Raw genomic sequence first — 26,258 nt, 5'->3', positions numbered from 1 at the left:
TTGCAATGTAAGCGCAAAAATGTGTTTATTTACGACATCATTTTAGAAACCTATAAAGTGTGTCTCTACTATATTACGCATGTGTTATACATACAAACCTTCATTTTGAACCGATCTATCATTTAAAAAGAACCTTATCAAAATCCGTTGTGTAATTTTAAAGATCTAAGCATACATAGGGTCAGACAACGGTAAGCGACTTTGTTTTATACTATGTAATAATTTGTAAATATTTTATACAAAATGGCTGAACTAGAACGTTTTATTAGCCAAAATACTGATTAACGCATACGTGGCCAAAGCTGGCTTAACTTTGAATCAAAATAATGTTTCAGCAATTATTATTGTTAGTCTTAAAAAAGCCTACGGAAAAAATCATCGAAGCATTATTTTTTATCTTCTAAGATACAATCGTAATAACTATTTTTATCTATAACAAATTAGTATAACACCTTCTGTATATATATTTTGTTATCTTGCAATATATATAGATAAATATTGTCTTTCGCACTGTGACATCCAAATAAATTCTTTAGGTAGATATCACCGTTTCCAAATTATGTATGACGAAAAAAATCGTTTTCGCCGATTATATATAAAAATAAAAAGTCGAAATATGTAATACTTGATTCAAGTAGGCTTTTTCAAGCACTTTTAAATCATCATTTTACAGAACTGTCTCAACATAAATCTACCACCGGTTCGGCATGTAGATTCTCGGCATGTAGAAACTCAGTAGTTACCCTTTTTCGACATTGGAGATGTATTATGTTAGTTAAATAGAATTATATATATAAAATATCCTGCCTGAAACGATAAGAATTAGCTCCACGCTTTTGTATCATTTATAAAACCTTTTGTTGAATAATACCCTTTATTTATTAAACTTATTTTGAATTGATTTATCGGCAAAGTTAAAATAAGTTAATAAATAAATAAATATATTTACTCAATATATTCTTGTTAAGCGAAGCCGGGATGGGTCGCTTGTATAAAATAAGAAATAATCTTCATCTTTAATCTTACTTGATATCATTTCAGAATGAAATGATCGCCTTCAGGCCATTTTCATTTCATTATTTAATCTCAAACAAAGTAACGATGAGAAAAAAATAAAGGTGCAATGTCTCTTTGAGATGTTATCCTTAAATGTGAGGTATTTTTGGAATCTTTAGATGACAATCATCATTTGTGACAAATAAGCAGTACTTATTATTGGATAAAGATTTTTACTTTGGCTTCGAATCCATGTGTGACATTATTGTTTATAAATAAAAATACTGACAGTGGCTATCATTTAATAGGGTTATAAGTATAACGTTATTAAAAGTATATATAGGAACAAACGAGCAACGAAAGAGTGCTGGACACTCCTCTTGAGAAGAGAAGAGAAGGATTGTAGCATTTTTCACCACTTTACAATGAGGCAGTCTACAATATACATGTTGTAAAATAAATTGAATAGTGTACCAGTTTTTGATATATATACACAGTAACAGCCTGTAATTTTTCCACTGCTGGGCTAAGGCCTCCTCTCCCGTTTAGAAGATTAGGAGCATATTCCAGCACGCTGCTCCAATGTGGGTTGGCAGATTCACATGTGGCAGAAATTCGTTGAAATTAGACACATGCTGGTGAATTATAAACACAAATTAAGCACATGAAAATTCAGTAGTGCTTGCCTGGGTTTGGATTTACAATTATCGGTTACGATGTAAGTGCTACCACTGGCTCGTAATTGGTAATAAAATATAAAATGTTTTAGTTATTAACGAAAAATCATGCATTATGTTCTTATTGATAATATGTAGACAAACTATCAAAAGGGCCACCTGATATAGAGTCACCATTGACATTAGTACTGTTAGATTTATTAACAATCCTCCACGTCGTCAATGCACTACTAACCTCAGGAACTTACTAAACTAAGATTTTATATCTTTTAGCCACTGACTTTTATCATAAACACATACTATAAGTTCACTCACCGTATCATTCTAAACCAAAATATAACAAACAGAAATACTAAAATATTCATTCAAATTATTAGGTGAAAGTAAAAATTAAGATCAACTTGTACTCTTTACAATTATTAGGATGTGATGAAAGGATGTTTAAAAGATCACTATCGTCTTCTTTAGAAGTTAATAGCACTGCAAGAAAAACCATATATATATATGCAGAACTCACGGCCTACTTGACGCTTCTCCCTCGGGAATTTCTGGTGGTTGAAGCTCTAAGTACTGATGGTGTTATTAACGACATTTACAGTATGATTTAGGCCTTATTCACTGTATACCACATGTCTGAAGATTTAAGATCAAGAGTAAACAAAAGTTAGAAAAATTTGTTAGTGAAACTTTAAAAACATTTAATCCAAGCCCCGGGGTGGTCCCATATTCGCTATACAAACAAATAGTTTTGCACATGCTTCAAGAGATATCCGGTTTTTTGCTGAACCTAAATAAATAACGTTTTCTGCAGACGTTTGAAGGCGGTGCAAATAATACAATCTTTTGTTACATAGAAAATCTTAATAGAACATTATTTAAATGGTTTCGGTAATTGCTTTATACGTTTTCAAATAAATTGACTAATTTTATAAATAAAATTACCTCTAGGTGAAAATATTATTATACAAAGAACATCATTCGGTACAGATACATATATCTATATAGAGAAAAAAGCATGGCAAATAGCTAGAACAAATAGCTAGAACATGTGGATCTCAACCAATTATTGCGGGTACAATCCCTAATAGGCAGAGTTAAAAATTCATCTCGTCCTCGGCGGTAAAAGAAATCAATGATTCTCAATAAAAAATTCTCAGATGTAACGTTTGTACTATGTGTGATACGATGCTCTTAGAAAAAGTAAAGTTTCTAACGACAGAAATATAAATGAGATTAGGACTTACATCAAACTAATTGTAATAAAATCCGTCTCCAAAAATTTTCTTTCATGTGATAATAAAATTTTTAATAACATTAAATGAAACTAGATGCTTAGAACAGTTGCTTACATTTCAAGTCAGCAGTATTTTGAATAATATCAACATCTTCAAAACAGATGAAGATATCGATACAGATCAAAAACATTAATTTCAAACCGTATCTCTTAGGGGTTACATTTGTTTACCATTTGGCTTACCACAGTTGGCTAGCCAGTATTGCCAAGATTTAACTTGGTGGTAGGGCTTTGTGCATGTTGGGTACCAGGCACCAGGCAGTTGTAAGAAATTCTTCCGGCAAATAGCTAGTATTAGTATATTGTTATAAAGGGTTTGTGATTCAGTGTAACTACAGGTGCAAGGGATATATAAGGGATAACATCTTAGTTCCCATAATTGGTGGCGCATTGCCGATGCAAGGAATGGTTATATGTATATTCCTTACAGCGTTAATATCTATGGGCGGTGGTAACCACTTGCCATCAGGTGGCTTATTTGGCCGTTAGACATTATATATTATTTTATACAAACAAAAATTAATTCATGTTAAAAAAGTTTTGAATGGTATTGAATAGTAATAGTGTTTAGTTTAGCATTGTCGCCGTTCTGAACCGCATAGTATGTTGAGCCGCAGGCTGTATATATGTATGACAAATTTATTTACCAAAAAATGGCTTTAAAATTGGTAAAAATATTTTTTTTTCTACTATAGAAAGCGGTTTACTCATAAATTATAATTCCACAGGTGCTCCAACAAGCTGGCAACATAGAGAGGCTAGGGAGGTTCCTCTGGTCCCTCCCGGCGTGTGAACGTCTCCATGCCCATGAGTCTGTGCTCAAAGCGAAGGCCATGGTCGCCTTCCACAGAGGAAATTTTAAGGAGTTATATCGATTGTTGGAATCGCACAATTTCAGCGCCCACAACCATTCCAATCTTCAAGAACTTTGGATGAAAGGTATACTATTATTTTGCTTGTATTTTTACGAACTGCAAACAAAAGAATTCTTGTTGTTTTTCTGAATTCGCCCTGTCAAAGTCTATTTTTTTTTTTCATTAGCAGCCCGTAAATGTCCCACTGCTGGGATAAAGGCCTCCTCTCCCTTTGAGGAGAAGGTTTGGAGCATATTCCACCACGCTGCTCCAATGCGGGTTGGCGGAATACACATGTGGCAGAATTTCGTTGAAATTAGACACATGCAGGTTTCCTCACGATGTTTTCCTTCACCGCCGAGCACGAGATGCACGCGTTCTAGCCACTGGGCCATCTCGGCTCGAAAAGTCTATTATTACTAGATATTTATTTATACAAATACTGTGTTTTGCACAATACGGTACGGTGCGGTAGATCCGGCCCTGCCTAACATCCAGCGCACATTGATCTATAGATCAGTATTTTATTTTGTATTGCATCTCAGTTGACTTTTGGGCGTGACTGTCAATTTACTGCGCCATTTCGAAAAACGTGGCTGGAAGTTTCAGTATACTGTAAGCCAACCTAAAAATGTTCACGAAAGTGAGAATAAAAGGCCTGAATAATAGACGTACTCGTTTAACTAAGAATTTATATACATATATGCTTATGATGATAGATAACAAAATTTTACTTTACTTAATTAACGTAATAAAATTGTTTTATGATTATAAAAGAGTCATTACTGAGTATTTGTGCCGGTTGTTCTTATATAGATTTTAAAATTTAATTCAATATTTTCGAATAATCGAATCAAAGGTCGAATTTAGATCAAGTAGAGCCATTATACCATCTCACTTAATACCAGATGTTATAGAAGGATACGTTATATTGTGATCACATGTAAAGAAATAAATAATTTACTCCTATCAGCACATTATTTGGAAGCTGAAAGACTAAGAGGTCGGCCGCTGGGCGCCGTCGGGAAGTACAGAGTTCGACGCAAGTTCCCCTTACCCAGGACAATTTGGGATGGTGAAGAAACTAGTTATTGTTTTAAGGTAAAGTATACAGTCAGACCCGGGCGTCCGGGTGCAAGTAATGTTCTGCCAATCACCCTTCTCCCCAAATAAGCTTTGTAAGAGATCTTTTCAGGCATTTCACCGCTGGTTTCAGACTTAACCATTTCGGCGAGGAGACGAGCGGAGCCTAGGGTTTATTTGCACGCTCTGGTTTAATATAGGCAGATAGACTTGATACGAATACCTAACACTTTTGCAGTTAAAGCTACTTGTATCCTTACCTGCTTTTGCAGGAACATTTCTTTTACTCTTCGGTTGCCTGATAGAAATTGTGTTTTAATAATGAGATCACATCTCCTCCTCTCCTCCTCTCCTCCCATCACTGTAATGAATAAATAATTCGTGATACTGTTTTTCTTTGCTAAGTTTAATAAGGTGCATGAACACTGGTAAATAATCTTTAATCATCAATATAATCTCTCATATCTAAATCCCTATAATCTCTTTTTAAATTGGTGGGGTCCGTGTATATAGGCCAAGTGATATGGTCACCATCGCTCATTTTATCTATTTACGTCGCCAATGCGCCACCAATTTTGGGATCTAAGTTGATCTGTGGATAAAGAATGAATAGTTAAATTATATACGAATATAAAAAAAATATTACACATGAAACAGTGTGGCCGTTTCAGTTCACATTGGTTAAGAAATTAGACCCTCAAATCATATATTGAGCTATCTAATTCCCATGTTTAAAAAAAAGTTCTGTAATAGTGTCACATTATTAAGACCTCTTTCTCTATAACAGGAAAAATCACGCACCGTCCTCCGCGATTGGTACCTCCACAACCCGTATCCGTCGCCGCGGGAGAAGAGGGAACTGGCGGAGACGACCGGCCTCACCACAGTACAGGTAGGTTGCATTATCACTTCCAACTTGCCATCGATGATTCAAACGGAAAGCATGATAAAAGCGTCTTCCAACTGTTAATCTGATGGTAAGGGGTTACCACCACCTATAGATGGTACGAAGATCTTATGTCTCTAGCGCCTGTAGTATCACTGGCTCACTCTCCCTTCAAGCAACAATGCTATACTATTGCTTGATGTCACGACATTAAAAGCGCATGAAATTAAATTACTTGTATCGTAACATTACATAGTAAAACTTTTTCCGAAACACGCTACATCTATAAAACAAAGTCGCTTCCCGCTGTCTGTCTGCCCCTATGTATGCTTAGATCTGTAAATCTACGCAAGGACGTTTTGATGCGATTTTTTTTAATAGATAGAGTGATTCGAGAGGACTTTACTTTTGACGAGAAATATTGGCTTATTTACAAAGCAATTTTAAGCGTTAATCCTTATCCAATTAAGTATCTTGAATACATTGGGCATTTAATATAGATCAATATGGTCCGTAACTAACTAAAAAAACTATGAAAGTTTTAAATTAAGACATTCTGTAGTATATTTAGTATTAGCATTGCAAACGTACGAAGCCAGGCAGATTGCTAGTCTAGTATAAGTGATATAAATATTGGCTAAGTATTTTTTCGGTACCAATTTAAAAAAAAGTATCCTCATTTACTACAGATTGTATGTTTAAAATATTGAATCCTAGAACATTATGAATCTGATGTTCAGAAGTAATATTCCTATTCCTCTGAGTTTTAGGACGTGAAAAGTCATGAACGACAGTTAGTTATATTGAGCATTTTTTCCACATCGCGTTTGCGGTGAGACGAGTAACGCGATACCCATCTACCGCTTCCTCAAAACCCAATAGATTATGTTACAGTCAAGTTTATTCAACGTTTGTTGAAATCGAGTATACTTATGACGAAAACGCTCACCGAAATATCTGATAACGTTTTTCAATTATATTTATATGTTGACGAACTGTAGCAATAGAGAGGTTCGACTATGTCAAAGACAATACATTACCAAAGAGCCTTTAAATACACAAGTCTTTGTTAAATACTAGTTTTCTACGCGCGATTTCGTCCGCGTATAAATCGCCTGGGTGAGTAGGTCTTAGGTTTCCTAAATAATAGCTATAAAATAATTTAATTATATGCAATCCCGTCTGGCCGATACCTGGTACTGTAGTTTAATTACAAGCATAAGAGATATAACATCTTAGTTCCTAATGCTGGCGGCGTATTCCTGATGTAATGAATGCTTTATATGATTAAAAAAAACGTTGTAAGTAGTAACAATATGTCAATAGTTCATAGCTCTTATCCCACCACGCTGCTCCAATGTCGTTTGGTGGTGGTCAAATTTCATCATGGGTTTATTTTAATTTTATAAAGTGTACTGTACACAGGAAACATATGAACCGTTATCTGATTATAATACATACTTGCGTACTTATAACAAATGTAACGTATAACATATCATTTATTAAATATATTAGTTATAGATATTCATTCACGAAGCCCCCCCCCCCACGTTATAATGATGGCGTGCGTTAGTGTGTGTGAGCGACACATATCCTTACAAGACATCTTCATGTGCGTGAGACTAAGAGTAAAGACTAATAAGATATCAATTGTTAAGTTTATTTTATACTCTTTTCCAACCATAACAGGAGAAAAGCCAAGTAAACAACATTAGATAGCAAATTAACGCGATATCATTGGTCGAGAGCTTGATTAATCTATGATATTCACTGTGGATTTGCGAAAAAAATGCGTTTTAAGCGTCGATGAAACTCTTACCGGAATTTTGGAATTGTATTATAAATAGAAAGAAAGAAAGAACACTTTTATTTGGGACAAAATGACAATTAGGTACAAAATAAAAAGTAAAAAATAATAATAATAAAAAGAAATAACTTAAGTACTAATAACTTATCATTTACATAAAAAAAAAAAAATAAATAAAATGAACAATAAAAAAAGTAACGATATAAAAAAAAAAAAAAAGAAAAAGAACAAGTACAATATAGGTATATGACGTGTCCCAAATAGGTATACCATTCAGCAATTCATAGGTGTGGACACCTAATGCTGGTTTTCAATGGTATCCTTTTTTGATACCTACTGACGGTATGAAATAAAAGTATATCAATCATAAACTCTTAGTAGCAGTTGACAATATAGCTGAGTTATTGGCAAATCGCATGAAATAGGTAAATCTGAGGTTTTACTTCCATTGGAATAGGCTTTAGATCCTAATATTGATTTGAAACCAGACAATATGGAACGTTATAACTTGTAAAATAGATTAACCGCTATATTAATTATTTCAGGTGTCGAATTGGTTTAAAAACAGGCGACAAAGGGACAGACAAGCCGAACATAAAGACAGGTGAGTGTTTATCTATATACATATATTATATACGCGAAATACCACTAAACGACTCATCACGAGGTCCCTAACCTACAGGTCCGGTTGGTACCCCTTTCGTGACGTAGACGCTCAATCAATAGAAAGATCAGATGCTTATTTTCCGTTGTAGTTTTCAATTTGCAAGTAAATGAGACATAGTTAGGCCTACATAGATTAAATAGGGTACTAGTATTATAGAGATATATTTAGTAAGGCTATAAGTTAAAATCTTAAATCGAATTCAGTTAGAGAATAGTGTGTCTACATCGATAAACACTGTGCCCGTTTGAATATAGAAAGTTTAAAGAAATCGTTGAACTCAACCAGAAACAGCTCCTTTTTTAATATTTATTAGTATTAAAATTAATACTGAACATCACTATCGTCAGTTCCGTCTTAAGCACAACAAACGTCAGGGGGTGCAAGCAGTGTTACTTAAATTATTATTTATATTACATTAGCAGCCTGTAAATTTCCCACTGCTGGGCTGAGGCCTCCTCTCCTTTTTGAGGAGAACGTTTGGAGCATATTCCACCACGCTGCTCCAGTGCGGGTTGGTGGATGGCCCAGTGGTTAGAACGCGTATATCTTAACCGATGATTGCGGTTTGAAACACAGGCAAGCACCACTGAATTTTCATGTGCTTTATTTGTGTTTATAATTCATCTCGTGGTCGGCGGTGAACGAAAATATCGTGAGGAAACCTGTTGCTACATGTGTATCTACCAACCCGCATTGGAGCAGCGTGGTGGAATTTGCTCCAAACCTTCTCCTCAAAGGGAGAGGAGGCCTTAGCCTAGCAGTGGAAAGTTTACAGGCTGTTAATGTAACCAATATTGGAGGTTCCCCAACACGTGGCGGCCGGGACTTTTTGCTCACCCTGGGTTACGATGGGCCTGAGTACACACTATAATCCTTCTAATTATTAAAATATATTTCCTTAAACAACAACTTCTGGTTACATATCGCCTTTTCCAATCACAGGAGGAATAAACAAATTTGACTTGGAATCGACGCGATATCATTGGTCGAAAACTTATGTGTACTGATTGGCCAAAAATTTTCGTTTTGAACGTTGACTATAGTGTTATTGGTACTTTAAGTAGTCAAGTGTAATAATGTTGTATTATAAAAATATATATATCTAAATACTTGATTATAGGGCTTTGTGTAAGGCCGTGTGAAAGGTTAATGCACTCTCATTAGGTTTTCTACTGCTAAACGGTAATAATTAGTGTTGTATAGTATCACAGTGTTATGTCATATGGCATATTACTTTGGAGTAATTCTGCAGATATTGAATCTGTTTTTATTTTACAAAGGAGAACAATCCGGTCTATTTATAATCTTGGAGCTAGAGACTCTCTTCGGGATGTTTTTAACAAACACAGTAACATTGATCACTTTGATAAAATCAGTGATAATCATTGTATGCGCACAAGAAGTAAGGATAAGCTAAGAACATCATTCTCGGGGCAAGGTATCCGCTTCTATAATAAAATTCCGCAGACATTTTTAACTTTGCCGTTTCATAGATTCAAGTCATTTGACAAAAAAAAAAATTGGTAAAGAAGGCATATCATTCGATACAAGATTATATTGATGATAAAAAAGCGTGGAGTTAATGCTTGTTGACTTCCAGGCAGGAGTATATAACTATAGTTTAGTATTTAACTAACATGACTGTATTTTTAGATGTTGAAAAAGAGTACCGTACTAGTACCATTGAGTTTCTTGTCGGTTCTTCTCGGTGGTAGCTTTACTTTAAATAGTTTGTTAAATGACGATTCAAAAGCCTACTTGAATAAAGTATATTTTGTTGTTGTGTTCCGGTTTGAAGGATTAATGAGTCAGTTTAACTACAGAAACTAGTCATAAAGTCTTAACTCCCAAGGTTAAGGCGCATTGGCGATGTAACGAATTATTAATACTTCTTACAATGCGAGTTCTTATGTCTGTGAGTGCTACCACTTACGTGATGGTACTCTATGGGGGCAAGAAGAAATATAAACTTTTAGTTTTTATGTTGTTTATGTTAGTTCTAAGAACATGTTTGGTACTTACATAAATGAACTGCCGTTAAAATATATCATTAATTTACAAGGTTGTACAAATTGTAAAGCAATTCATCTTACATAATTATAAAGATGATGTACTCCTGGTTGATTATGCCCAAAATCAAAATATACTTTATTCAAGTAGGCTTTTACAAGCACTTTTGAATCGTCGTTTAACAAACTATATTAAGTGATGCTACCGCCGGTTCGGAATGCAGATTCTACCGAGAACAAACTCAGTAGTTACTCTTTATCAACATTTAAAAATACAAAGTAATGTTAGTTAAATACAATTACATATGTATGTAATATATCCTGCCTGGAAGTCAATAATTCAGGCTAAGACTAGCCGACTACGCAAGACATTATAGTGTACTTACATTTGTTACCTCACTCTAACAATCCGATCATATAACAATACACGACCGAAAAGAGTTCTAATGCAGGATCTTTTGCAGTAGCTTTTCATTTCAGTATCCGAGTGTACTGGCATTTTTAAAATTTCGCAACCCGGGATTTGATTCTAGGCCGTGATTCGAAGCCGTATAAGACAGACACTAGACCAACGAGATATAATAATAATATAGCAATAAACATATACATATATATTAAACATGAAGCTGCAGTATTAAGCTATATAGGGAAGCACTCACCCACCAGCTAGACTTTGTAACACAATACTCTTACAACAAATAATCAAATACAATCTAAAATCGACTTTATTACTGCCGACATAGAGTATATTTTATGATAATAGAAATTTAATTTGAAATATCAAAGGATAATAGTCTCTATTTAAACGCAATAAAGTCTATTTTAATTATTGCTTCCGAATTAAAAAAAAATATTTTTTTATATTTATAATGGTTTTGTTTTTAACCGACTGAGCTGAAATAGTATATATATGTATTGCTTACTTTTAGTCAGTCATAGTAGTATTATATATGTATATCCAATATAAGATTTTAAATTAACATGGCTATTTTTATTACTATCATTATTTAAAACGGGACGTTTATCATGTTTTTTTTTTTTGATGGAGCTCGATATTACGACATTATCTACGAATGTCTCGTTCACGAGACTGAAGTTTGCGGGTATAATATAGAGCTCCATAGAGATATCTCAAAGTTTTTTTTTTTTCTATAAAAGGTTTTAGGCCTTTACATTGCCATAAACTTTGGGAACTAAAATGTAACCCCTCTTGTGCCTGTAGTACTATCTCAGTTAACCTTCAAAACGCATCACTCAACAATACCAAGCATTGCTGTTTACCGGTAGAATATAATTATGACGAGTAACCTACCAAGGCGGACTTAGCATAAATCAAAATTATACACGTAGGAATTTGAAATAAATATACTATTAAAAAGATAAGCGCGTAAGAAGTTCTACTTCTTCGGCGTAATTAAAAATTGTTCTTAATTGTATTTACTTAACGATCTCCTTGGTCGAGTAGTGTGTACACCGGTTTTCATGGGCATGCCACTCCGAGGTCCCGCGTTCGATTCCCGGCCGAGTCGATGTAGAAAAAGTTCATTAGTTTTATATGTGGGTGTTTGTGGTACAGTCGTTACTTCTGATTATCCATAACACAAGTGCTTTAGCTACTTACATTGAGATCAGAGTAATGTACGTGATGTTGTCCAATATTTATTTATTTATATTACGAAGATAAATAGTTACTATTAAATACGAAAGACCTTTGAAAATACTAGATAAGGGCTTCAAATTTTCATTATCAATTAATTTTCGGCCTTATTTCTCAGTATTCAACACCTACACTGTCTGATGGATTATCCGACCCTGTGAGTAGGCACGGAGCTAAGTAAATAAGGCTGACAATTACATATCCTGTAATATGTCCGTCTAATGTCTGATAGTTTTAAAACTTTTCATTACAATACAACACTTACGCTCCATGTTTTACGGTTCGTAATTGTAGATCAGTAACCGGTCGTTTTTTAGTTACGAATGAGACGTTAAAGTTTTGGCAACTTATTGTGATTTGTAGGTACGCTTGAAATACGCTTCGTAGACATTTCAACTACTCGTATGTAAAATAAATTGTTTTGAACCTGGGCACTGAGTTAATTCAATATCAACCATTGACAATTTCTGACACATGTCTCCTCTAACACGCATTGGAACTGCGCAGTGGAATGAGCTCTAAGCTTTAGCCCAGCAGTGGGACATTCATTTAAAACCAAAACCATTAGAATTACGAATTTAACAAAGTATAATTCAACTGACAAACTCATAATATATTACCTTAAAAATCGGTTAAACATTTCTCCTGTATTATTTCCCGTCCGTATATAAACAGTTGGAGTGTTTGCGATCGGTGTGACAGAGACAGCACATTACGTGCGAGCGAGACGGGTGTATGTAACATGACACCGCCACATCTGCGCTCTAAAAGCGAACAGGGCCGAACTCGACTCGACGATTTGCATGGTTTTAACCGACTAGGAAAATGTGTATTTAGTATTTGTTTATTATTTAGGTTTTAATACGTACTTTTAATTTAAAGGTAATGCGTGTTATGAGTTGATTTGTACATATTTGATGTAAATTTCTATATAAATCTAAGAGTAACGGGTATTCTTTTTATCCCGCAAAAATACACGGATTTTAATACGTTCGGTTAAAAGTATTAATTGCGAACACTTTACTTTATACTGTATTAAGACGTTACTCATCTTCTCATCATACTAAACTTTTTAAAATAGACAAATTGAGTTTTCAAAAAATCCATAGAACATATAGAATAAAACGTACATTATGTGTTAGATTGCAGCTAGAACACGTAACAGTATAGGAAGTAAAACATTATCGAAACTTTGAATGTAACAAGTTGCAATTGAAAGGTTCTCCTAAAATAATACAATATTAGTTTCAAGTAAATCTAAATTATAAACGAAATATTGTACAATAGATACAAAGCGTATTATCCTCTCGAAATCATTCGACCGTATACAAACAGGTAGTTCAGAGTATTAAATATCTAAAGCGAGGCGCCATCATTGTGTCTCAGACGAACATCTAATTTCTAAATCTTTGTGCTCGATGAAGTGGAAATGTGTGCTTCGATGAACTCATTGCCGACTTTGGGATTTAAAAAAAAAAACTATACGACCTCCATGGTACTGAAAACTCCTTTTTGTTTTATAATTAATAACGTTTATTCATTTGCAAAAATTGCAATTTTAATGGCATTTGTCGTACAACGTTATATATTTAAGTGTATTTGATTACGTACATTATATTTGGTGGTAGGGCGTGCAAGCGTTGGTAGATATCATTCTCTCATCATACATATATTCTACTGCTAAACAGCAATGTTTAGTATTGATGTGTTCCGGCTTAAAATGTGAAGTGGTAGTATTTAAATATCGACGATTCAAAAACGCTTCACTGTTAAGTTTACTCGAATAAAATTGTTTTTATTTAAAGGAGCTGTTAACTACAAGTAAAAAGTAATAAACCATCGTAGTTTAGTTCCAAGGTTGGATTATTATATTTACTTACTATTGCTTCATTAAGTATCACTTATTATATCCTTGGGCTCATCTCGCCATACAGGGCGTTTTATCAAGTAAAACGAACGAATTGTTCAAATTCCTTTTTAGGTATATGTACACGAAGTACGTCCCTGTCCGTTGACATAGTTATTCTTTATGATCTCGCTAGACAGACAAACTGAATTCTATTTTAATGTCATAGTTAATTTTGTCACCAGATAACTAGTTTTATGGCGTGAATTTGTACTGTTATATTTTCAACTAGCTGTATCCGCGACTTCGTGCGCGTTTGAATTTAATAAAATAATATTATTCTAAAATAAAAGTAGCCTAGGTTACTCCTTATTACATCAGCTATCTGCCAGTGAGAGTCCCGTCAAAATCGGTCCAGCATTTCCAGAGATTGGCCGGAACAAACAAACAGACAGATAGACAAAAATTGTAAAAAATGTTATTTAGGTATATGTACCGTGTATACATAAATATGCATTTAGTAAAACGCGGTTATTTTAATATTACAAACAGACACTCCAATTTTATTATATGTATCGATATAAGAGCACTCTGTATAATTATCATTTTTGATTAGAATTGTTTAGTTAGTAATTACATTATATGCTAATTATAAGTGTAGAGTTCTGAACATAGTATACTCTAATATAGCCTTCTAGCATATTGTCAAGTATTGTATATAATATATCCAAGGAAAATTAATTTAAATGACAAAGGCGCTGCAAGAAATATTAACCATTCCTTACATCACCTATGCGCCACCAACCTCGGCAACTAAGATGTTATGTCCCTTGTGCCTGTGATTACACTGGCTCACTCACCTAATCGGAACACAACAATACAGAGTACTGTTATTTGGCAGTAGAATATCTGATGAGTGGGTGGAACCTACCCAGACGGGCTCGCACAAAGCCCTACCACCTAGTGTGTTATATATCGAAAAAAGTATTATTACATTTACGCTCGGTTAAAAAAAAAATTGAAATTTCTTTTGATATAACTAGTAGGTAATTACAATTTTATGTTAGCACTGAATTCTAAACTAGAGTCAGCTGTTTTTTGGGACTCGTCTCTCCTTACGGGAAACTTTACGCCACAGTTTACAATTTTTCGATCAACTTACAATTAACACAAATGATACGGTATTGCTTTTCGTCGTTGCGCCTGCAAACGTCGCTATGTGTTTTTTTTTTCTTATTTTTAGATATGTATGCCGTTTTAATCGTTACACCAATTTATGTAGCTTTCGATGTATGAAAATCACATAGTTAAATTTTAAAACTTCTAAGTTACTGAAGTTATCACAAAACTGTTTTTACAGTACGGGCGTTTTGAAATAACGATTAAAACGGCATAACAATCTAAAAATAAGAAAAAAACACATAGCGACTTTTGCAGGCTCAACGATGTTTTTTAATTTGCAAAACTGCGTCTTAATATGATTGATAATTACCAAATTATTATCGTCTAATATTACAATCATTCTTCGTTACTTCTAATTCAAATTTTTAAAAATATAATTAAAGTTTTATTCATAAAATAAGTGATCTACCGTATATCAAAGTGTAATCGTCGTATGGCTAAATATAAAACTAGTAAAAGTATGAAAAAAATGCTGAAATTGTCTTTAAGAATCCCGTCAATTGTTGCACTATATCATAGTAGTATCACTAGTATTAGAATATAAAATTATATTCAACCAATGCTGTCAAATATTGGTTACAAACAAAAGAGATAAAATTTTGTAAAACATAATAATTCAAAATCAAAATATACTTTATTCGAGTAGGCTTTTACAAGAACTTTTGAATCGTCATTTAACAAACTATTTAAAGTAAAGCTACCACCGGTTCGGAATGTACATTCTACCGAGAAGAACCAGCAAGAAACTCAGTAGTTACTCTTTTTCATGTTAGTTAAATACAATTATGTATGTTATGTCTCCTGCCTGGAAGTCAACAAGCATTAAGCATTAAAGTTTACAGCATTAAAAGTATTAAATTAAATTTTATTTTTCTGGATAAAGCGATTATATGTTATTATGAGAAATATAGATCTAGAATCGTCTAATTCATAAACTATCGTACACCTTGTTCGACATTATCTTCAATTTGGAACACTAATCTACAATTATCACATGAACACGTATTACAACATAATTTAATATTAAATATTGTTATATTCATTAAATTTTAACCCTCCCTGTATAAAATTGTAATTTTTATTAGACTCATAAAAAAAAGCCTTTGTGTTTGGATAGATTTATAAAAGTCAAGATCTCATTCAAATCTAATTTCGTTTGCGTGATATACAATCTGATAAATTATATTACAAAAATTGTGAATAAAAATGTTACACTGTTGAATTAAATGTAAAACTACCGGTTCGGAAAGTAGATTCAACCGAGAGGAACTGACAAGTCAGTAGTTATTCTTTTCGACCATTAAAATGGCAACGTATGACAAAAAATTACAATTAATTTTATATCATATCCTGCCTAGAAATGAACAAATACTAAGTCCACACTTTAATACTGAGACCACAGTTTTTAATCATGAATATAAATGTGTATAGAGCCTTAGGCTCTACACACCTAAGGCCTTAGGCTCTAAGTGTCCATTATAAAAACATATTGAACACATTGGTAATGTGTGACTGCATTTCATTTGAGAAAAAGCGTGATTAATACTGACTCATATTCAAGCCGATCCTTTTCGATAGAATCTACGTTCCGAAACGATGGTACCTTAAAGTTAAATCTCCGTAACAATCAAAGCAACCTGCTTGAAAAGGAATTGCAGAATAATTTATATTTGATAATTAAATCAATTGATGAAATCTTATTAATATTAACAAAGAACATGTTCAATTTATAAATATTAAAATTTAAAAAAAAAATTTAAAAGTTCCAACTACCGAACAAAAAATTCTGTTTGTCTATTCACATCCGAGTCTAAGTCTAGCGGTGGTAAAAAAAAAACAAAATAAAACAAAATGGCCGCTCGCAGCCGTGGTATCGAGTTACCTCAGGGGCGGCCTGTCAGCGAAGATACGTCATTTTGTGCTTCAGCCTGATCGAACCCGACTACCCATTTTATACCCGTCTATATTGACCGAAACATGATACTCGCTGGGGCTTCTTCGCTATTAATTTTACCAATATTTATCGTGAATCGACCGAGAATTAAAGAAAATTTCAAACAAAGAAATCATTTTCATTTGACTCTCTTGCATACTAGATGTGTCTCGTTTTATTTGCGTTAAATTTGTTTCAACAAGAAATAATAGAAAATCCTAAAGCCGTTGTTGTTTGGTTTCCGTCAATAATCTTAATATTGACGGAAGCAAAACAACACTTTTTATCACGAAAATAGTCTGTAGTATATTAGTTACGTACTTAGATTTACATATTCCATGCGTATTGCTAATGACTCTGCTAAATTGTGTACTACTAACAGTTCTTTATTAATATATCTTATAATACAATGAAATAATACAACACCGAACTACTTATACACTTTAATTTTACTTCCAAAGCTAAGGTATCCATTTCGTCGCCGTTAAAAACGATCAAAATCATCACAGGTTAAAAAATATCATAGATTATTGAAGCTCTCGACCAATGATATCACGTCAATTCAAGGTCAGAGGTGTTATATTTGGACATACACATTGTACAAATAATAAAATAAAATAAAAAATATACAAAATGACAAAAAACAGGAAAGAATGTGATGCCCAAATTGGTAAACCACTCAGCTTGTGTTGAAACCATTGTTAAATGAGCTTCAACGCTAATAAATAATAAACAAAATCGTCGGTCTTCTGTCCTATCAACAGACAAATAGAGTTACTTTCATATTTATAATATTAGTATAGAATAGATATAAGATCAACATGTGCTACATGCGCTACCGTGTGTCCGCAGCGGCGGAGCGGGCGACAAGCAGCTGGACTCGTCGACGGACGACGACAGCGACGCGCCGCACGCGGCCGCCGCGCACGCGCCGCCGCTGTACCCGCTGTACGAGCACCCGCTGGCGCACCTGCAGTACCACCACTCGTGACCCCGCCACCCCTGCTAGGCCGTCACACCTCCGCTCTACATTCACTACAGAAACTGTGTCGACTGCTTACGTGGCGTTAGCGAAACACGTTTTAAAAGTGTCGGTTTTGTTTTGTATTTTATTTTAAATCTGTCTGGATAAACGAGACCCGAAGAGGGGCTCGACTGTATATAGAATTGTAAAGCTGATATTTCATGATCACGTTCAACCGACACACGCGTGTTCAAAATGACGACACAATACAAAATACATCATATACACATACACATCGATTAAGACCCAAATCTAAGATAAAGTTTCATTGTACATGCAAAACATCCTACATTGAATCACTGTAAGGTAACTGTACTGTTAACAAAACAGTTACTCCGTAAGAACTCACTTCTCACTCGTAAATCATTCGTAAAATTGTGATACGAAATTTTGATGCGTGTGTCCTTTAAATGTTATACTTCTGATATTTCACGATCGTGATGAGTTTCTAGTTCTTACAGAATAGCTCTAATGTTGTTTTTTATAATTCGTTTATGAAAAGTGTGTGGAAGCTATTTGCATTCTGTCATATATAAAGTACAGTAATTAAATTTTTATTTATTCTTAGTGAAATTTAGAATCGTTTTAACATGTGATTTTCATCAATTTCTTGTCCGAATCGGTTGACAATTACTGAAAAAAAAAACCATACATACATTTTTATTAATCAATATTATATCGAAATCAAAAATTACCAAATTAATTTGAAACTGCAACGAAAAAAAAAACCGTTTCATTTGAAACGAAAATGAATGAAACGAAACGCAATGTACGTTTCGGAACCGAGGACGTAGAATAGTCTGAATATGTGATTAATAAATTGGCTTCCTATCGTTATTTTTAGTTTTTATCCTTCAATTAACTCATTTATAATAATTTACAATACTCAGATGTTAAGCAATATATAATATTATTGTAATTTAAAATAAACTGCCAAATTTATTTATATGTACGTCGCATTTTCATTTTTAACATTTATTTTTTAGGTATCGACTACACCTCCGACCTAGTGTAGCGAACGCGACCCTTCTAAAGCTACGACCATATCTTTGCGTAGCTATTACGATTTGAAATTGTTATTTTAATGTTACTTAGTTTCTATAAGTTATCTCATACATTATATATTTAATCGCTAAACACAAATGGTTAATATTTTTGTGTTCCAGTTTGAAGGGTGAGTGAGCCAGTGTAACTTTGGCGATTCAAGGGATGGTTAATATTTTTTACAGTGGCAATGTCTATGGGCGGTGACGACCAATAGCCATAAGGAGATCGAATTGTCGGTATAGCTATCTAAAAAAAATAAAATAAAAACTAGTATATCCTACTACACAAGATATAATTTTCCTAAGCGTGTTCGACTTAAATGTTCACATGTGTTTTGTATAGCTTTGGGTATAATGAGCTGAATCGGTTATTAGCACGTGTCAAAGTTGAAACCCACCCCTTATTGGCATCCCTATTCCTAACAAAAATCTAGCACGTTGTTGGATAATATCGAAACAAAAATTTCTTGACAAAAGGCATGTTTTAAAAGATTTTTTTTTAAAGTGTAGTACCGACGTACACACTACTCGACCTCCATGGTCGAGTAGTGTGTACGTCGGTTTTCATGGGTACGCCACTCCGAGGTCCCGGGTTCGATTCCCGGCTGAGTTGATGTAGAAAAAGTTCATTAGTTTTCTATATTATCTTGAGTCTGGGTGCTTATGGTACCGTCGTTACTTCTGATTTTTCATAACACACGTGCTTTAGCTAACATTGGAATCAAAGTAATGTATGTGATGTTGTAAAAAAAAAATGCCCCCTTTTAAGGAATTACTAATATTCCTATTACCCATTCAATTAAGTTTAAAGCAAGGGCGAACAGTGAGGACAATGATAGCCCAGGGGGTCAGGATGGAACTTGCGACTTTTCACATTCCTTAAGCCTTCGTGCTATTGAGGCTTGAATACCGGGTAATGTATTGTATTCATCGTTTTAGCGCATCAAGCAGAGTTATCATTTAATTAATTAAATAAAGACGACGGTGTTAGATATTATATTTCGCTATATATCTTCCAAATTCACCTATTTTCACAGGTGTGGTCGTAGCTTAAGGATCGGTTATCGCTCAAGTCAGACGTGTTTAATCCATTAATTCTAATATTTAAAACGACCATTTCTTTTTCTTGTATTTATTATTTCTTTTAAATGTTATTCTAAGTGTAAATATAATGAGTTAATTATAAAATATCACGATATTGTAGATATGTCAACATACATATATATATGTAATTTGAGTATTTTATAATTATTTATATATTATATAACATACTATTTGTATAGGTAGTATAATCGATATTTCGTTAATAAAATAAATTGAAATTATATTAGCGTTTGTTACATTGATTTAGAAATCTTAACACAACATTTTTTTTCAAATAATATCAATTGACAATTACTTTAAATATAAATTGTTATGAAAATTTGCTCAATTGTGATTTCATTTTAGATTTTTTTTATTAAAAAAATGACAAAGAAGTGCGTGCAAAAAACAATTTTTTTTTTAATATTGGACAACATCACATACATCACTCTGATCCCAATGTAAGTAGCTAAAGCACTTGTGTTATGGAAAATCGGAAGTAACAACGGTACCACAGACACCCAGACCCAAGACAACATAGAAAACTAACTACATTGACTCGGCCGGGAATCGAACCCGGGACCTCGGAGTGGCGTACCCATGAAAACCGGTGTACACACAACTCGACCACCGAGGTCGGAATTAACCATTGGAGTAGTTTTACTATGGAGAAGGAAGGAGGCTATTGTGTCAGAGGCTCCATGCTTATTTGCCATAAAATTGTGGTTTACTTATTCTAGGACGCTCCTACTGAATAGAACATCAAGTACCATGAACCTATCTGGTTATACCAATATAATAAGCATCAGAAATGCTACATCCAAACATTTTCACTTCAACTTAAAAATAATCATATGGTTTCATAATCATATAAATATCTATAAATTCCAGGATTATATACAAACCCATAATTGTTAATAATCGTTACAAAGACAAAAATAAATTCTTTTTTACAATCGAAATAAAAGGTGAAACGACATAATAAAACTCCTTTGTGATAAATTTTATAAAATACATTTTGAAACGTCATCAATCACATCAGTAATTAATAGATAATAGACGACCTCCGTGGTCGAGTAGTGTGTACATCGGTTTTCATGGGTACGCCACGCCGACGTCCCGGGTTCGATTCCCGGCCGAGTCGATGTAGAAAAAAATCATTAGTTTTCTATGTTGTCTGAGTGTTTGTACCGTCGTTACTTCTGATTTTCCATAACACAAGTGCTTTAGCTACTTACATTGGGATCAGAGTATGTAATTTTGTCCAATATTTATTACTTATTATTATTATTTATAGAGGACAATAATTGAAAAATAAAACCTAACCACAGTATAGAAAGAGACAAAGCGATTGTGCGTCCTCTAACTACCTATTAGTTTAATATAATATTCAATGTATATTATAATGAAATAGCATCAATATTCCACGGTTAGGCACAGATCTATCTGAAGGATAATTCTTGGATGAAATTATTTCATGTTATGGATACACAGAGGGCCGACAACCAAGCCCGTCTTATCCCAGGAGCAGCAGAGAAAAATTCGGACGCCGCGCGTTAGGTGCCTCGTCGGTAATGGTCAAGCACGAAACTACTGGTAGAGAATAATGGCAGGCTACTGCCAGTTACTGAGAGTCGAACTCACCACAGATTGCAAGAAAGCGAGAAGGAAGATGTTACAGGGCAAAAACAATTAGATTTGTTTATGTAGAATTTAACGAGGCATAATTCAGACACCATTTGGCTTGCTACTGAAAATCTACGGAGATGACAGATATTAAAAAAAAAGATCGTAAACGCCTATTAGATAAGTCTACTATACGTCAGTAAAACGAATCGTTTAATTTTTAATAAAGTTACCGTCGGCTACAGCAATCGTTTTGTCTCGCACGCACTGATTATCAAACGTAACGTATATTTTTGTAAAATAAAAAAAAATACGCGTGCGTCTCGGGACGCCCGACTGAAGTGATAACTGAAACTGTCCAAAATACGGCTAGCGCTGTGGGTTAGTGCGAGAGAGGAGAAGCCTGCTTACCGCTGTCGTATGCGTAAGAGGAAGGAAAGCCAGACAGACTTGCGCCGTAACGCGTTACGTAACGAAGCGTTATGCCCTCCCATAAGTAGTTATCACTTCAATAAAGCTAAAACAATAATGGCTTATAAGACTTTTATATATCATTCTATATAAATTAGATTTAATCAGTCAATAATTTCATTTGCTATTCTCGTATATTGCAATTATAGTTCAAATCACTATCAAAGAATATTTCTTACAGCACCAAAGTCTATGGGCGGTGGAGACCATTTATCATCCAGGTGGGACATTTGTCCATCCGTACATATTGTGAAAAAAATTGAATTTATTTAGAGTGAAATCCCGACAAGCAATAATTATGATATAAATTATATATTATTGCATAAATATAATCACCATTAAGCATTCTTTGTGTTTATAATTCATCTCGTGCTCGGCGGTGAAGGAAAACAGCGTGAGGAAACCTGCATGTGTCTAATTTCAACGAAATTCTGCTACATGTGTATTCCACAAAGCCGCATTGGAGCAGCGTGTTGGGATATGCTTCAAACCTCCTCTGAGGGAGAGGAGGCCTTAGCCAGCGGTGGGAAATTTACAGGCTGTTAATGTAAAAAAATGTATTTAGGGCAATTACTCCCGGGAGTAGCAAAATGCTTCACTTTGATATAAATATTATTGGTATCCTCTTTATAAAATCTTTTGTCCTGACTTCTGATTGACTGCCAACGCACATTGGAAACGACTCTAAAAATCTGTTATTTGGAACATTTATTTTACAAGGTCAGGTTTCCTATCATCTGTTAGGAAAGGATTTTTGAAAGTCAAACAAAGTTGCTTTGTTTGAAAGTCTTCGTTCTTGGAAGTTAGATTATTTTACCCGTACAAAGTCGGGGCGGGCAGCTGTCATATAAATATCAAGGTCATTACAACGATCATTCCTGTTACTGGTTGCTCCTTTAATAGTGCGTGCGTGTGCGCAATGATTCTGTTTACGTTTGGCCTGCATGCTAGAATAGCAATAAATATTAACCACTTTAATTAAACTATAAATACATCTAAAATATTTTTCAAATTTTATTATACATTATATAAAGTTGTGTCAAATTTATATAATGTATAAATTTCTTCTCTGTAGAGACTACTCTGTATAAACCATTGAGGGTACATTTTGAATTTCAGTTTATATTTTCCTTTTTATGTGAAATCTAACTATATTATAATGTATAATGATATTGTGATCTAAATGTCTTATTAACATATAATAATATATGTATAAGTACCTTTATTATATAATAATAAGAATTTTTCTAATATACTTCGTTTTAATAATTTATTTACTATAAAAAATAATGTAAGGTTTGTCTTGTATAAATACTTATTATAAAAAATAAAATTATTCGTTGTTTAAATGTAAGTATTTTTAAAAAGAGGCGTGTTGTTGAAATTGTTTGTTTTATTTCAAATATAATTTTAAAACCTTTTAAAATAAATGCAGATGTTGTTTGGCCGATTTCGCCTACGACGACTAATTTTAAGGGAGACCAGCCAACTACACAGGTCATATTACAGCACATAAGTGCACTCTCTCGTCACGCTCATATCCGATGGGTCGGCAAAGCCACTACCGGAGAGGACATTTCTATTTTTCCCGTTTCATAAATTCAAATCATTTGTAAAAACTATATTGGTAAAGAAGGTATATTATTCGATACAAGATTATATACTTATATGATAAAAAAGCGTGGAGTTAATGCTTTTTGACTACCAGGCAGGATATATTACATACATATATAATTGTATTTTACTAACATGACTGTATTTTTAGATGTTAAAAAAGAGTAACTACTGAGTTTAATGCCGGTTCTTCTCGGTAGAATCTATATTCCGAACCGGTGGTAGCTTTACTTTAAATAGTTTGTTAAATGACGATTCAAAAGTGCTCGTAAAAGTATATTTTGATTTCGATTTTTGAAAAAAAAAGACTTCAGGCGCAGGTCAACGGTTTTATTCAAGGCAAGGGAGTGTACTCTTCGGTTTGTTTCTGAGAATTTTTTGATAGAAAACACACAATAACATTTTATTTTATAGTAGTGTGAATCTAGGATTTCGGGGTCCGCAGCCTTATATCTAGCCACTTCACCAGCCAGGCAGTCAATAGTAGTAAGTACTTTAATTTATTACTACTATTAAAGTTTTGTCTTATTATAAACGTACACAGTTTGGTTACTTCTGTGACAAACTAAACGATTTATGAGAAGCGCACAAACAATTAATTTCTTTGTAGTCAGTGGTAGGGCTTTGTGCAAGCCCGTCTGAGTAGGTACCACTCATTCACCAGCTATTCTGTCCCCAAACAGCAATACATATTATTATAATTTAATTTAAAAAAAAGTATTATTATAATTATTATTACAGGCACATTGGCCATAATATCTTATTTCCTAAGGTTTAAATAAAATTAAATGTATTTTATTCAAGTAAACTTTACAAGAAGGCATTTTTAATGGCGCATTGACATTAAAAGGAATGTTTTAAATTTAAATTACAAAAATCTCAATATTTTTAGTAACCCAAGTTAGGGGTATTAATATTAAGATTTAGACTTAAGATCTACAGCTTTAGGTCATTACCCAGGCGATTTTCCTGAGTACTGTATGGAAATGTATTACTTGATGGTAAGTTGTCAATAAGGCCAATAGATTATGGCAAATTGAGCAATATAAACCATTAGTTTAGCCCATGATGACTATAGTATTGCCTTGTGCCTGTTCTGAACGTATTAATATACGTAAACCTTAGTTATATAAAGTTTACTTTATACAGGAAAGGAAACACCAAGTATTGTTACTTTTCGGTAGTGTAAGTGGTGAGTCTACCTTGGTAAACAAATAAGCTGCACAAAAGACGGTAATTAAATGGAAATAGAGCGTAGAGTCAAAAACGCCTGGAATAAATACTGGAGTTGAAAAGATGTATTCAAAAGTAACATGTCTATAAAACTTAAAATTCATGGAATTCAATTTCAATTCATGGAACGAAGCATGCTAAATATATAAAATATGCACAAGATTCGAAGACACACGAAGATAGGACATTACACAAAAGCGATAGATACGCTGTCATATGCCCAAACACAAAAACTGAGATGAACTAGCCATGTACTAAAAACTAGGGCACTAAATATCACTACATAGAAGGGCCCAGGCCAACGGAGAGTGGGGACATCCTACACGAGATGGGAAGACGATGATGACAGCAAAGAACATTGACAAATGGAAAGCCTATTTTTTACCTATTAAATCAAAATTGATTATATATATTTATTCATTTCAGATTTTCTATGTAATATTCAATAATTTACAAATAAAAAAAAAAACAAAAATATTATAACTGTAGATTTATGCATGGAATAAAAAGGCTTTTTTTATTTTTATTTATTTTATAAGTGTTTAGTCTTGATCCCAGGTTGCAGGGGTGGAAAAATCCCGAGTTGGTACCGTTGGAGGATGCCTCGCTAATGAAAGTCAAGTCTAAGGTGAGTTTCCACAGAATGTCCATTAAAATTCTTTTTTCGGGAGGAGGGGTAATCGTAAGAACACTGCTTGCACCCAGGCGATTAGTGTGCTTTAAAACTGAGCAGAGTGGGTGGTCCAAGTAACGCGATAAGGGATTATAACACCAAAATAGCCCTAAATAATGGAGTCAACATGGCGTTCAAGAAGCTGACTGAACTTTTCATACTTTAATGTACGCATTGCAGGCTGTCAATAAAAATAAGTATGTGTATGTCCCACTGATGGATTAAAGCCTCCTCTTCTTCCACCACGCTGTTCCAATGCAAGTTAATGGATATACATGGGTAGACTAATATTCGACACTCAATAAGAATTCTTAACACAAATCAAGCGCATCAATCTGGACCTAATCAAAAACAGTTAGGAATCATGGATAATATAAAACATATATACATATGTGGTTACATGAGTAGGAGACTATATATATATTTATATATACCTACATATATTATAAAAATTCTCATTCCCAAAAACAAAAAAAAATGGTCGAATAATACAACGAAGACTTTTTTGCTTATGCATTAATACAGTTTAATAGCGTCTTAAATAGAACCGGGTGAAACCGCAAGATGTAAGTAGTATTGTATGAATTGTGACTTGTA

The 26,258-nt window shown here is 33.7% G+C and overlaps 1 protein-coding gene across 3 annotated transcripts in view; it reads left to right on the top strand.

The window, feature by feature from the left end:
- The window catches only part of LOC125073997 (homeobox protein SIX2), a 41,602-nt gene extending 22,499 nt beyond the window's left edge, over positions 1-19,103 (top strand). The window contains exons 3-8 of one of the 3 annotated variants that reach the window (XM_047685152.1): positions 3,696-3,906; positions 4,795-4,922; positions 5,692-5,796; positions 8,143-8,184; positions 17,828-17,925; positions 18,901-19,103. In XM_047685152.1, coding sequence (XP_047541108.1) covers positions 3,696-3,906; positions 4,795-4,922; positions 5,692-5,796; positions 8,143-8,184; positions 17,828-17,925; positions 18,901-18,925 — 609 coding nt within the window. In that variant the 3' untranslated portion in view covers positions 18,926-19,103. Of the gene's footprint in view, positions 1-3,695; positions 3,907-4,794; positions 4,923-5,691; positions 5,797-8,142; positions 8,202-17,743; positions 18,839-18,900 lie in introns of those variants that run through there. The other 2 variants (XM_047685150.1, XM_047685149.1) reach the window with 2 other exon arrangements.
- Positions 19,104-26,258: the final 7,155 nt, after the last annotated feature.

This window comes from Vanessa atalanta, chromosome 26 (assembly GCF_905147765.1).
Source record: "Vanessa atalanta chromosome 26, ilVanAtal1.2, whole genome shotgun sequence".
Classification (NCBI taxonomy): Eukaryota; Metazoa; Arthropoda; class Insecta; order Lepidoptera; family Nymphalidae; genus Vanessa; species Vanessa atalanta.
This window is presented reverse-complemented; position numbering and strand designations above follow the sequence as displayed.